This window comes from Ranitomeya variabilis, chromosome 3 (genome assembly GCF_051348905.1).
Source record: "Ranitomeya variabilis isolate aRanVar5 chromosome 3, aRanVar5.hap1, whole genome shotgun sequence".
Lineage (NCBI taxonomy): Eukaryota > Metazoa > Chordata > Amphibia > Anura > Dendrobatidae > Ranitomeya > Ranitomeya variabilis.
In genome coordinates this window covers 691,927,052-691,942,024 of record NC_135234.1, presented here as the reverse complement: position 1 = coordinate 691,942,024, position 14,973 = coordinate 691,927,052, and the positions used below count along the sequence as shown (strand labels likewise).

General features: G+C 41.6%; 1 protein-coding gene across 2 annotated transcripts in view; it reads left to right on the top strand.

Moving 5' to 3' along the window:
* The window catches only part of ATP7B (ATPase copper transporting beta), a 122,472-nt gene that overhangs the window by 67,985 nt on the left and 39,514 nt on the right, over nucleotides 1–14,973 (top strand). For both annotated transcript variants that reach the window (XM_077298130.1, XM_077298129.1), the window contains 7 exons: nucleotides 1,620–1,783; nucleotides 2,146–2,307; nucleotides 2,657–2,733; nucleotides 5,045–5,219; nucleotides 8,704–8,937; nucleotides 11,507–11,598; nucleotides 14,182–14,309. In XM_077298130.1, coding sequence (XP_077154245.1) covers nucleotides 1,620–1,783; nucleotides 2,146–2,307; nucleotides 2,657–2,733; nucleotides 5,045–5,219; nucleotides 8,704–8,937; nucleotides 11,507–11,598; nucleotides 14,182–14,309 — 1,032 coding nt within the window. The remainder of the gene's footprint in view (nucleotides 1–1,619; nucleotides 1,784–2,145; nucleotides 2,308–2,656; nucleotides 2,734–5,044; nucleotides 5,220–8,703; nucleotides 8,938–11,506; nucleotides 11,599–14,181; nucleotides 14,310–14,973) is intronic.

Here is a 14,973-nt window from a genome sequence, read left to right as displayed (position 1 = left end):
ATGTTTTCCAATTTCATATTTTAGTTTGCTCATCAGGGCCTCCAACATCTCTTCTGAATTCTTTGTTTTACTATTACTATAAGACAGTAAACAACTATAGGATTAGAGAACATGTACATATCCAACACATGAGCACTTAAAAAATGTTATAATTTTGAGAATTAGCTTAAATTTATAGCAAGCTCATTTTAACCGCCCTACCCTAAAGTAGCTATCAGTAATATTGATTTATAAAGAAATCTGCTAAGCAGAAATTTAGTTTAATCTGCAAAGTATGTACGGTAAGTTAGTCAATGAGTGTAGGTGTCAGTGTCAAACTTCTTATCACACGGTGCTCAAAGTATGGCCAGGGTCACTGGAAAGTTGGTTGATCACAACCTGCTGGATAGCAAACTCAAAGGTGACCCCTTTATGGGTGAAAAATGTTTTGGTTATCATGCATTTCAAGCATGATGAAATAGTATCTTTCCCTTGGCATTTCTGGTATTACCAGTGGATCTGCAGCAGCTGATTACTCCCAAGTTTAATACCGATGTGTAATACACAACTGTACCAGGCGAGCAAGTTGTCTCACATTTGCCATTGCTCACCACCAGATATGACCCTATTACGCTTTCTTTGTTTCCCAGTTTTCGCTCTACTACTTCATGCATGATGTTGTAGGTATGTTTCTTACCGCTATTGGCTCTACACTGCGCTTAAAGGGAATCTGTCAGGAATATTTCACTGCCAAAACTATTTATATGGGCATGTAGTTCTTTCAAAGACAAGTTTAGCAATACCATTACAGGACCAGTCCGTTTTTCTGCTACTGAATAATCGTCATTTGAATTAATATGCAAATGAGGCTGAAGAGCTATTCTTGATCTGAAGCCTCTGTCGCTCCAGCTCTATTTCGTGCCATTAAATTATGCTCATAAATTCTCTTTTAAAGAGTTATCCCCAAATCCCAGGTCTAAATGTTTCCAAAAGTACTATAGCCTAAAAATATACAGTATCTAAAGTAACCAAAACTTACCTTCAGATATTTAGCAGCTACTTTCCTGCTCCTTCTCTTGGCTCCTGGTCACATATGATACAGAGACTCTCCTCAGTGTGAAGTAGGTGTTCTTTATTGATAGGATGCCAGCCTGTGCAACGACAATAGAACAACCAAGCATGCTCCAAGTCACTGCATAGCATAGAATAGAGAGTATGCATGCTACAGAAGACCACTGGGCATTACCAATGGGTTGTTGACCTAGACTAATCGAACTTACAGGAGGACAAATCCATAAAAAACCATTTAAATCTCAAGCTGCATTCACTTTTGAAAATTAATTATGTTTAAGAATTTTTGTTTATATTAGTAGTTATCTATAAGGCAGGAATTTGATTGCAGTTTGCCAACAGCTGGAAAGCCACATTTTGGAGACCACTGTGTTATATAGTCTTTGCGTGTAACCTTCATTGATTTCACAGTTTTTATCTCTTTCTATGGATGATTAGGTGGATAAACCTTTTGCGTCATAGCCAGTAGAAAATATCCTAACACAAAAGTGAGAGAGAATCCAGATTTTAATAGTTTGCATGTACGGTATGTGAATCGTAGCATTTATTCATTAGGCGTCCCTCTACAGGTATTATTTCTGTGCTGGTGGCACTGATGGCTGGTAAAGCAGAGGTCAAATACATTGCAGACCAGATTGAACCATCTGAAATCGCACAGCTTATTGAAAACCTGGGCTTTGGAGCTGTTGTTTTGGAAGATTGCACTGCATCCCATGGTAGTATCGAGCTGGTGGTGAGTAGATTATTCAAATCTTATAAATATGCTATACCTGGGCTGGTATAGACACGGAAGACTCATGCGATACTAAAGCCTAGTCATAACCAGGTCATTTGGAAATTATCCCGTGTACTGATATTTTACAATATTGGGTAGCTGTTTGCTAAAAGAGACTGGGGAAAATTTGTGGTCACCTAACCTTTTCCCCAATCACTGGCTTGAACTAGTAGACTAGGGCATCTCTAGATACATCCAGATGTAGGCCTCACAATTCATTTACAGCTTGAAGATGTCTATGGGCATTTCCATTTAATTAATTTCCTATATTGTCTTACTTTTCTCCACATTTATACCTTTTATGTTGTTGCAATCTGCAGATTACAGGTATGACATGTGCCTCATGTGTTCACAATATTGAATCACGACTGATAAGAATGCCAGGTATTCTACAAGCCTCAGTGGCTCTTGCCACCTGCAAAGCTCAATTCAAGTTTGATCCTGAAATTGTTGGTCCTCGAGACATCATACAAGTCATTGAGGTGAAGCGCATGGAATTAATTGTAGAAACATTTAATAAAGCATTACTGTGCCTCCTAAAAGTTTAAAAATGCCTACCAGTAATAGTAATTTAGAGCCTATTTTATTGGTAATTGAAAAGTTGGCTGCTATGCCGCAAGTGGCGGTGCTGCTGTATCTTCTGTCAACCCAAGAATATTGGTTTTTCTCTATATAATTTCCACATATTTAACCCCCTGAACTGGGAGTCTAGGACCTTTTACTTATTTAATTGTTTTAAAAAGGCTAATATGACCTGAGAATTGACTAATGGGGGAGACAATGTTGGCCACTTGGCTTGTTAATTAAAAACGCCTTGTATTTTATTCATAGGGGATTGGATTTCAAGCCTCTTTATCTAGAAGAGAGCCATCAGTTCACAACCTGGACCATAAAGAAGAAATAAGACAGTATGTATGGAAATATCTGTGTAATGACCCCAATATTGTAAGATAGGCAAAGAGTTCTGACCAATATAATAGTGTCAAGACTACGCAGTCAGGGGGTAAGGCTGAATTCATCACTGTAACCACTTTTTAATACAGATTACACAGATCCCACCACTGCCACCAGTTGCGCTGCCTCCAATCGTCAGGGCAATTACACAATTGCCTGACAAGTGATGGACGAGGCCGCGGCTGCTTCCACTTCTAGGAAGGGTATTGGGGAACTAACACTGAGCGTATTGTATATACACCTTCATTTATAATGTATGGAATATATGTATATACCATAATACCCCGGTATGATGACTGCCAGCTCTGCTATAGCAAAAAGAATTACTAGTTGCCACCACCAATCGTTTATACCGGCTGGTTGGACACCTGTTAGAGGTAGTGTATGGCTTCAAGGGTGCGGTTTACAGAGCAAGAGGAATTGATCTATTAAAATTTGTATTTAATCTAGAAATATAGTCAGTGTTTTTTTAAATATACAAGATGACACAGAATGAAAGAAAAAGAACACGATACATACAGTTACATAAAATAAAAAGGGATAATGAGAGAAACTTACTAAACCTGGTCACAGAAATGTCTCAGAGCTTAGTGGAGGGAGGCACTCATGATTTGGAAAATGGATACTCACACAACGAACTATGACTTCCCAGAATGACAAAGACCTAAACCCAGTTTCTGCTTTTTACTAGCTCGAGGTTACGCCCATACACCTCCCCTTGATGACCACATGTGGGGTCTGTTTGTGGGATGTACTAAGCTCTTCAGAATTTTATGAGATACCCAACTTACAAGATGTCTTTGCTTCTGGAGGTTCAAGGCGTTAGATATTCATCATATTTTTTATCGTTATTTTACCTTTACATAGATTTTGCGAGCCAGGTAATATTTGGTCTATCAGACCGATATTTAAATTGGAGGTGTTCTAGTGGACCTACAGTAATGGGAGCGAGTCACATCTGTCTGTTTGCTTCGACGCGGAAAATCTACATCCCATAAATATCAGATTGTACAAAACCCCAATATTCATATCTGGACAATAGAGACGCAGAGACTGCAAGAGTACCATAGAACTCAGGATGTCCCTTCCTTATGCATAAACAAATGTCAGTCTTGCTGTCCCCTTTCTAGCACAAATCTCATGTTTAATTACCTGGACATGACAAGGGCCGCTGCTTCAAAGGTTGTTTTAATTAGTTTTTTTCCTCCCTAGCTATAACTATTTTCTCCTCTCTTCTCCATATGTTCAATTTGAGGTCTTACTTCCAAAATGAGTTTGAATTTTCAGCTCTTTTCCCTTCTCCGGAGATGTCTCATGGATTTTCATTTTTATATGACATACAATATAACTATATGGTAAAAATACAAGGGCATCGTCTAATAACTTCCTTTTTTATCATTTTATACTATCATTGGTATTAGTTGGCTTGATGGAGTAAAATCTCTAGAGATCCTGTTAATATATCATTATATTCAGTATAATCAGAATTACAGTTTAAGTACTTTGGTATTAATTTATTAAGGTCTTTTAAAGGTCTACAATGATTATTAAAAATTATGGGAACGTTCACATGGGACTGATTCCCAGGGAAATCCTCAGCAGCTACAAAAGCTGCTATGGATTTCATTGCATAAATTGACAAAACCTCATCCACTTTCCTGCTCTGGATTTTTGAGCACAAATCCACAGTGGAAAGTCTGCAGCCTGTCAGATCTGTGTGGACATCCTGTCAGCGTATAAAAGAGATCTGCTTTCATTTTTCAAATGAGCGGTGACATAGAGCTGGTTCGTTACTGTAGACTCACTGTCACGAAGTTCAAAAATGGTTAAAGGGATTGTCTGGCCTTATGATATTGATCACCTGTCTGTAGGCTACATCATCGATATCAGATACTCCAATCCATGATGGCGGGATGTAAGCAGTGTATGGATCTGAACATCACCGCTATCTACATTGTACAGTGGCTGCCCCCAGGTACTGCAGCTCAGAACCTATTCAGTTTAATAGGAGGCGAGGTGCAGTTCTCATCAATGGCCACTATGAGAGGACTATAGCTGTGCAGTCCATCTCCTTACACCTTTTACATCTGGCCTCTGTGGGTGCGGATAGCAGCTGATGGGTTGGAGTAGGTAGGAACTCCACGATCTGATATTGAGAGGTCATCAATATCATAAGGCCGGACATGACCTTTGATGAAGGAATCGCTGCATAATGCTTATTTCATACTTCTTCAGCACTATTTAGTAATGTATTTTGAATCCCAGGTGGAGAAAGTCCTTTTTGTTCAGCCTCATATTTGGCATCCCCGTCATCTGCATCATGGTCTACATGTTAATCGCCAACAGTAATCACCATGGACAATCAGCGCTGGACAACAACATCGTCCCTGGTTTATCCATAATGAACCTCATTTTCTTTATACTTTGCACATTAGTCCAGGTATGCTTGTTTCTGTGGTCTTCAAAGACATTTCTCCTCTATTCTCGCTGCACGCTACTGATTTTCTAACACTAAATGTATATATAAAAAGAAAAACTAACATTACTTTGTGTCTTGATTAAAAATAAAAATGCACAACATGAATTTGGAAAAAAAAATCACTTTACAGCAATAATTTGGGAGACTGATTACAATCCAAGGGCTCATACTCCTCTTCGTTTAAAACGGATGAATGCAATCCAATAAAAAAAAATCGGATTGCACTATAACTAATGTTATTCAATGATTCAGTGCGCTCCTGTGATTTTTATTTTTTATTTATTTATTTATTTTTTTCTCCGCTCAGATCGGACTGAAGAAAAAATCACCTCATCCTGCGAGTGGCCACATATATCGGATGAGACTCGCCCATGCAAGTCAATGGGTGCAAGAAAAAAATCGCACGCAGACCATGCGTGTGCCGTGCAATTTTTACGCAGCTATCTCATAGGAAAACCGGCATTTAATGAGCCTAGTACAGTAAATTAACAGCTTGAACCGTCAGAATACAATATAAGAGATTATATAGATATATATAATAGAAAAAAAAAATGGTGGAGTCCCTCCCAGACTGAAAACATCAACCTTTAGCTGCCCCAGAAATGGCGCATCCTTTAGATGCATCAATTCTGGTGCTTAGCCTCCGCTCTTCACACTTTCCCTGGTGTGGTAGCAAGCGGGGTAATAGTATTGGAGTTGATGTCAGCTTTGTATCGTCAGCTGACATCAAGCCCAGGAGTTAGTAATGGAGAGGCGCCTATAAGACACCCCAATTACTAACCCCATAGTAAAATGTAATAAAGAAACACACAGAATAAAGTCCTTTATTTGAAATAAATAGTCCCTGTTTTTCCCATTTATTACTGTATAAATAAAAATTAATAAACCACTATATTCCTGACCTGTCCACAGATAATCCCTATGTGATGCTGTTCCACGAAGAGCTCCAGCTCTGCTACATCCGGGTGGTTTGTTGAGCAGTGGCATGATGCGACCACTCTGCAAGCCAGCCAGGACACAGATAGGAGCATGATTACACTCCTGCAGTGACTAGAGCTGACGTGACAGAGGTCACTGGAGTTCAGAGCCAATGAACCCCGGTCACCTTACTGATGTCACCGCTTACATCGTGAGCTCTCGCCAGCACATGTCCAGGTCCATTTGAAGTTCGCCAATGACCCTCTGGATGATCCAGAGGAAGCATGAGAGAGGCTCATGTGGTCAGATGAGACCAAAATATAACTTTTTTGTGCCATCTCCACTCGCTGTGTTTGGAGGAAGGAGGAGGAGTACATCCTCAAGAACACCGTCCCAACCTTGAAGCATGGTGAGGGAAGCCCCATACTTTGAGGGTGCTTTTCTACAAAGGTGACAGGATGACTCTACCGAATTGAAGGGAGGATGAATGGGGTTATATATTGCAATATTTTGGCCAACAACCTCCTTCCCTCAGTAAGGGCATTAAAGATGGGGTCATGCCTGGGTCTTCCAGCATGACAATGACCCAAAACACACAGCCATGACAACTAAGGAGTGGCTCTGTAAAAAGCATTTCAAGGTACTGGAGTGGCCTAGCCAGTCTCCAGACCTGAACCCAAAATATTGTACCTAATAATGTTGCCCAGCGACACACCTGAAATCTGAGAGATCTGGAGAAGATCTGTACGGAGTGGGCCAAAATCCATGCTGCAGTGTGTGCAAACTTTGTCAAGGACTACAGGAAATGTCTGACCTCTGTAATTGCAAAGAAAGGTTTTTGTACCAAATATTAAGTTCTGCTTTTCTATTGCATCAAATACTTATTTCATGCAATAAAATGCAAGTTAATTATGTAAAAATTATACAAGGTGATTTATTTTATTTTTTTAAGATTCTGTGTCTCTCAGTTGAAGTGTACCTACGATAAAAATTACAGACCTCTCCATTCTTTTTCCGTGAGAACTTTCAAAATCGGCAGAGTATCAAATCATTATTTTCCCCACTGTATGTCCATATTATATCAGTTTTTGCATATTCCCATGGATCCATTTTATATTTCTGCTAATAATCCTAGATGTGACCCAAATATACTCCTCTATTTTCCTAACCCACGGTATACATGTCTCATAAGAATATTGGACAGATATTGATTTTCTAATCCGTATTATGGATACATTTATTTTGATTCGTGATGGACTAAGGCCGGTTTCACACGTCCTGATATTTCCAGTACTGGAAAAACTGGTACCGGAGATGTCAGTGTCCGTGTGTGTAATAGTTGCGGCACACATGTAGCAACCTTGTGCCGCATTAGTACCACATGGACGAGCGCCAGGGAAGAAGCGGTACAAATATTACCCCACTTGCCACCGTTACAGGGCAAGTGGGAAGAGCTGGGCAAAGCGCCAGAATTGGCACATGTAATAGATGTGCTTTTTCTGGGCAGCTGTGGGCTGCTATTTTTAGGCTAGAAGGGTTAATATGAATGGCCCCTTACTAGCCTAAGAATACCAGCCCCCAGCTGTCTGCTTTGGCAAGGCTGGTTGTCAAAAATGGAGGTACCCCATGCCGTTCTTTTTAAATTATTTATTTAAATAATTAAAAAAAACAGCATGGGAACCCCTCTGCTCTGTTCTTGATAACCAGACTTGCTGAAGCTGACAGCTGAAGGTTGCAGCCCGCAGCTGTCAGTTTTGCCTGGCTAGTTAAAAAAAAAAAAAAAATACAGGGGAACCCACTGCGGATTTTTAACTTATTTATTTATAGCGCAAGAGCCAGCTGATGAATAATTCCACTCCTGCTCTCACTGTTATTAGTGGCAGCAGGTGTAGGCTGATGGGAGTAATAGTCCCATCAGCCACCACCTGCTCTCATTGTTCTCATTTGAATACAACTCTCCTCATTCTTTCCTGCTCACACTGATCTTCTTCGGGAGAGCAGGGGAGAATGAAGAGAGCGGTCTTCAGCACCCGGTGCCGGGGAACCGCACTAACTGTACCGCTGCTTCTCGAGTGCTGGGATGTGTCACTCGGATGCCATCCCAGTGTGTCATCTGTGTGCACATCTGCCGGACATTGTGCAGCCTGTACTGTACGGACATGTCTACGTATGGGTCAAATGGACACATGGTCCGTAGAAGCACACGGACATGTGCACAGCAGCGTAGATTTCAATATGTCTCCGGTACGTGTGAAAACTGTCACCACATGTACCGACACGGACGTGTGAAAGAGCCCTAAAGGAAACTCTGGGCCACAGATTAGTATTCACTAATGCTTTTTTAGTATTATATTAATGGACTTCACCATTAGCCATCGTAAACCCTTGCAAGGGGCGCTTTTTCTTTGTCAGCCCCTGCCTCGTAGTATTTGGTGCTTTATAATGTATTAATGATTTATAACGTCCATATAATTCAAAGCATATATTCTATTGCTGCAATCATTCACACTGTATCTCTTATTCACAGACCTTTGGCGGATGGTACTTCTATGTCCAGGCTTACAAGTCTCTGAAACACAAGGCAGCCAATATGGATGTACTCATTGTCCTGGCTACCACCATTGCCTATATTTACTCTGTGGTTATCCTGATTGTGGCCATTGTGGAGCAATCAGCCCAGAGCCCTGAGACCTTCTTCGATACACCCCCCATGTTGTTCATGTTCATTGCTCTGGGGAGATGGCTTGAACATATAGCAAAGGTATATTGGTCCCTGTGGGGATCTCAAGGAAATCTCCTAGATCCTGATTTATCCCAGGAGAATGTTTAACCCATGCTATTGCTTACGTCGTCAGCACAGTTTTATACCTGTGCACGTTGGCACTGGAAAATAGTTTACTTGGCAGGATAATGATGTCCCCATTACATTGAATCCCATCAGCTTATAGTATGGATTTACGCAGATAAATCCTCACCTGTAATGTGATAGAACTGTTTTTATCTTTGCATAAGAGCACAGATTGTTTCACTGTTCTCCAATATACTGTATTTTACTCCACAAGGGTGTAAAATTGAAAAACACATTATATTCTCTGTTAATCGCTGGATCAAGGTCACAAATGTGATTAAAAAAACTATACTGAAACTTTTCAGACTGAAATAGTTTAAGTAGAATAAGAATAAATGGCCCTTTTCACTTCCCAACTTCCTCAGGCATAAATTCCCATCCAAAACACAAGTTTTATACAAAGATAATGTATGCACTGAAGTTTTATGATGTGTATTTTTTTTTTTTTTCTTTATTTTGTCTTTTAACTACTTATTGTATAGGACTCTTTAACAATTATCACTGCCATTATTACATGTTGAGGATATTATATATGGATAGGATTAAGGCAGTTTCACATCGGATGGTAGTGTGCCAAGCGGTTCTCAACTCAGAACCATGCCAAATGCAGGTGAAGCTCATGCATCAACTTTACTTGCTGCAAAACATTGTCAATTTGTGGTAAACGTGTATAATTTTGCTGCATGGACAGTACTTATTCGCAGCTATGGTCAACCAGCCGTAGGCTTCAGCCACGGGTCTCCTGGCTCGAACTCAACAACCCCATGGACATCGATGATGTTGAGTTCTGGTCAGAAGATGGAAAAATCTCACCTGAATCCGTAGACATCAACAATATAGGACCACTCTGTCTCTTGTCCTGCCGTTGTTAGGGCGGGAGTCATGTACATGGGGCACGCTAGGGGACAATAGGGACCAAAGTGTTCCCCTCCTTTCGCTCCAAAGTAGTCCTAAATTATGATCTCTACTGATACGGGTGCGATCTTTCCATTTTTTTATTTTTTTTACCTGCACTGTTGTCGTCATTGGCACTTTTCTGGTCAGGAGACCCATGGCCGGTTCAGACATCGGGGTGCATACTTGGACTGTGAATTTTCGACACGTGAAATCCGGTCTTGCTATGTGTGCATGCTGCTGAGCATCAATGACTGCTCTCTAAGGCTCACCTGTTTTAGGTGCTAAGCTGATTCTTTTGGACGCTTGTAGATGAATTGTGATGCTTGAGTGAATCTCCTCCAGGTTTCATGCACTTGGCCATGGCATGGCTTTATTTTGCACAGTTATAATAAGGCTGCCTTAGAAGTGTCTGAGGTCATTACCGTACCTCCATCTGCCTCCATTTTTACACTAAAGTGTCTTAATTATATACCAGGCCGAAGTCTTCATGCAGCTTGCAGTTATTTCTGTTAACTTCTTCATTTACAAGTCTGCTGACGGAAAAGTGCTGACGTGTCAGTCCCACTGTGCTCCTCCGATGACGTGTCAGTCCCACTGCGCTCCTCCGATGACGTGTCAGTCCCACTGCCCTCCTCCGATGACGTGTCAGTCCCACTGCGCTCCTCCGATGACGTGTCAGTCCCACTGCGCTCCTCCGATGACGTGTCAGTCCCACTGCGCTCCTCCGATGACGTGTCAGTCCCACTGCACTCCTCCGATGACGTGTCAGTCCCACTGCGCTCCTCCGATGACGTGTCAGTCCCACTGCGCTCCTCCGATGACGTGTCAGTCCCACTGCGCTCCTCCGATGACGTGTCAGTCCCACTGCGCTCCTCCGATGACGTGTCGGTCCCACTGCGCTCCTCCGATGACGCGTCGGTCCCACTGCGCTCCTCCGATGACGCGTCGGTCCCACTGCGCTCCTCTGATGACGCGTCAGTCCCACTGCGCTCCTCCGATGATGCGTCGGTCCCACTGCGCTCCTCCGATGATGCGTCGGTCCCACTGCGCTCCTCTGATGACGCCTCGGTCCCACTGTGCTCCTCTGATGACGCAGGGTCGGTCTCTGCTTGCAGCATCAGAGCGTGCACAGTTCGTACCAGTGGAGCGACTGTGTTACTGATCTGAACTGGACCACACAGACTACGGTCAAAGCAATAAGTCGGGGGCTAGGAGCGGTGTTCTCCTGAAGATACAACACTTCCCTTTAATGCAGACATCCTATGCGGCCATATGGTCCCACGTTTAGGAAATGTATCATCCCTAGGAACCATTCTACTAGATGAGAATACTCTATGTAAAATCAGAGGCACATGGAGGTACCAGTATAGACTGATATATTAATACTAGCACCATACCTAACATCTTTGTGGCATGGATCCATGCTCTGCACAGGGCTGTATACTGAAAATTAACTTACATGTATACAATAGATATATCTGTGCAGTGTATGGAGTCAGGACAATCTCCCCAGCATAACCAGGATAGAGGGGGTATATTACACCCAGCATGGTAAAGAAGTAATATAATTCTCTTTCCATCATAGAGTAAAACTTCGGAAGCTCTTGCCAAGCTAATATCCCTGCAAGCTACAGAGGCGACCGTTGTGACACTAGGACCCAATCACTCAGTACTAAGGTAATGCATCACGTAAAGCATAGTTCAGCCTTTACCAAACGCTGGACATTTGAGTTATTCAACGTCTTCCATAATTTCTGGTGTTAGTCTGTATTATGGGCCAGAGCAGCAGACATATGTTTGCCTTCTTCACACCTGAAATCACCCAGCACACATTGATTTGCTTTCATGGAAATCTCCTTCTTACACCCGGCTCAGAACAGTAATCTGCACAGTTACTAAGATTTCGTGCAGAATAAATATACACGTGCTGTAAAATTGTAAGCGTACCTGTTAAAGGGAATCTGTCACCAGGTTTTTACCACATAATCTCTAAAGAGACCGAGATCCTGATTCCAGTGTTGCAACAGTTAATGGGCTACTTGCTGTAGTTTGTGTACAATCATTGCTTATTAGCAGAAGATTATCATTAGAGGACTAGTGAACCTGCTGCCATGTAGTCCGCCTTATTCACGAGCTCTGTATAACAACTCTCACTTCTGACTGTCAGCTTTCTGCCTATGCAGCATGTACCCTGACAGCTGTCAATCAGTGGTGTGGGCGGGGTTATACAGAGCTCTGCATTCAGAGAACTGCTAGATCTGCAGCACAGAAAGCAGGGATTTTATCAACTAGCTCAGTAAGTGCTACATTCCTGGAATCGGGGTCTCTGCATCATGCTGCTCTTGGATGGGGTAGAAAAACCTGGTGACAGGAGTCCCTTTTAAGGAAACTTTTGGCATGGTATAGCTACATTTAAGAAGTTTTGATTGGATTTGATTCAGGTTGTAAGATCCCCATCTATTGCCGAAACTAAGGTGTAGAAGTGCTTTGATGAGCAGAACAGTGTATGGACCCAAAAACTGGAGTATAATGTTTTATATTCTATATCTTATACTTTGTACACCGCTATGCTCAAGACCGGAGGATCAACTAGTGGTTCTTCCCTTCGATTTAGCGATCAATGAGGGTCTGAGAAATCAAAACTCTCGAGGCAGCTAAGTAGGAACATGTCACAGACAGTGACATCACTGGAACCCAGGACTAAACGTTCTGGAAATTGGGATTACTGTATATTTTGGATCACAAAGCGAATTTCTACCCTTAAACATAATTTTGTTACTTTTTTTTCTAAATAGATACATTTTTACACTAGTTACTTATTTAATGTAGTCTTGAAGAGGTCAGAGCTCTTTACTCTCTGTGTCTTTATTACATTTGACTATGGGGTCAGTAATGGGGGTGTCTTATAGATGCCTCTCCGTTACTAAGCCCTAGGCTTGATGTCAGCGGATGTAAAACAGCTGACCTCAGCCCTACGACTATTGCCCCACTTGCCACGGCACCAGGGCAAGTGTGAAGAGCGGAGGCTAAGCGCCAGAATTGGCACATCTAATGGATGCGCCATTTCTGGGGCAGCTAAGGGCTGATGTTCTTAATTTGGGAGGGGGACAACATCCATGTCCCCTTCCTAGGCTATTAATATTAGCCCACAGCTGTCTGTTTAGCCTTTGCTGGTTGCTAAATATAGGGGGGCCCTTTTTTCTTTTTTTTTGTGGGTGGGTGGAGGCTCCCCTTTGATAACCAATAAAGGCTAAGCAAACAGATGTGAGCTGATATTAATAGCCTGGGAACCTTTATGGTTATTTGCTCCTTTCCAGAATAGTAACAGAGGAGACCCCCAGCCATTGCATTTGCCTCAGCTGGTTATGAAAATTACGGGGGGACCCCTCATATTTATTTTTTACATAAAGGAATTAATAAAAAAAAAATGGCAAGTACAGCGCAAAGCACTGATTAGGAATCAAACTGACACCTATCTATCAGCTATCATGTTCCTCATCGCTATTTATCTCTATTTTTGAACATCTTTAATACTTAAAACTCCCATACAGTACATGTCACATTCACCGCACACAAATGGCACACGGATGTCCCATACGTACACAGGCCACATATTTCACCAGTACTGTTTTTTCCAGTAGAAAAATCACCAGGATGTGTGAATCTCCAAATCCCCTCCGTAAACATACTTTTAAAAGATCACTTTCAGCCACCATTAGAGGGAGTTCACTGCATAAGGTGCTACGCAAGCAAGTTAACTCTTTATGCAGAAAACTCCTTCTAGTGGTGAGTGACCGCACACAGCAGAACGTGTGCGTGTGTATATGTATATATATGTATACACACACACACATGGTGTTGGATATAAAATGGATTTATGACAGGAGGTGAAGACAAACTCTAGACTGTTTACAGTGGTGTGTTCTGGTGTTCTGTATGTTACATATATTCTAAGTTCTGTGTGTGTGTATATGAATGTGTGTACATAGAAAAAAAAAAATAAAAAAAAAAATATATATATATATATATATATATATATATATATATATATATATATATATACAGTATATATAATTTTTATACATTTCTCCTGACAATGCTTTCAGGCAGCTAGTAGGAGTAAACCTTTCCTTTTTTCATGTACAAGGAGGGCAGTGGTAGGGACACGATCTGGTGCAGTGACAGTGATGTGGTGGAGCGCTGTGGATGACCAGTTTTGTCGCTGATCTTTTATGTTCACACATTTTCTGCTCTTTACAGGGAAGAACAAGTAGCTGTGGATCTTGTTCAGAGGGGAGATATTGTGAAAGTTGTTCCCGGGGGAAAATTTCCTGTGGATGGGAAAGTTATTGAAGGGACATCTATGGCGGACGAGTCCTTAATCACAGGTCATTATATTTATATTTTGTAAACCCACCGTTCCTATAACTGTGTATAGAGTATTAACTAGTTTTACCTTTTATTTATTAGTTACTGATTTTTGCAGACAAGTTGATATTTTGGCAAGTCTGTACAGGAGACATGTCTGAGAGGGAACGAAGTCCCAAATAAGCAGAGATATTGGTGGTGTAGGTAGAATGCAGGCAGTTTTCTGTGCAGTGGGGCTGGTGGGGGGCACTTACTACTTAGGCTGGGCTCACGTGTGTACATTGAATCTGGCTCTGTTTTATTAGCCTGATGCAATTCACATAAATTGAAACTGATACAAAAAATGCACCCGTTGCCATAATGCCTTTTCCTCATTTTACTCCAAGGCGCTGGTTCAGCACCTCCATTGTACTGGATAGGTGGCAGCGATCCTATTGCAAACAATGTTTAAGTTTCCATCAGTCTTCTGAATTAAATGCAGGATGTAAACCATGGCCCAGCGCTGGACATATGTGCAGCGGATCTAAGAGATAATTTTGGCAAATGTTTTTAGACGTTTTTCCTCCATAAATCCACATCCATAGCACTAAAGATTCAAGTTATGGTCATGTATCGCCCTCTAGTGGTGACATTCTGAGCTACACACTGACCATAGTCAAATATTAGCCACTCTTTCTTGCGTTT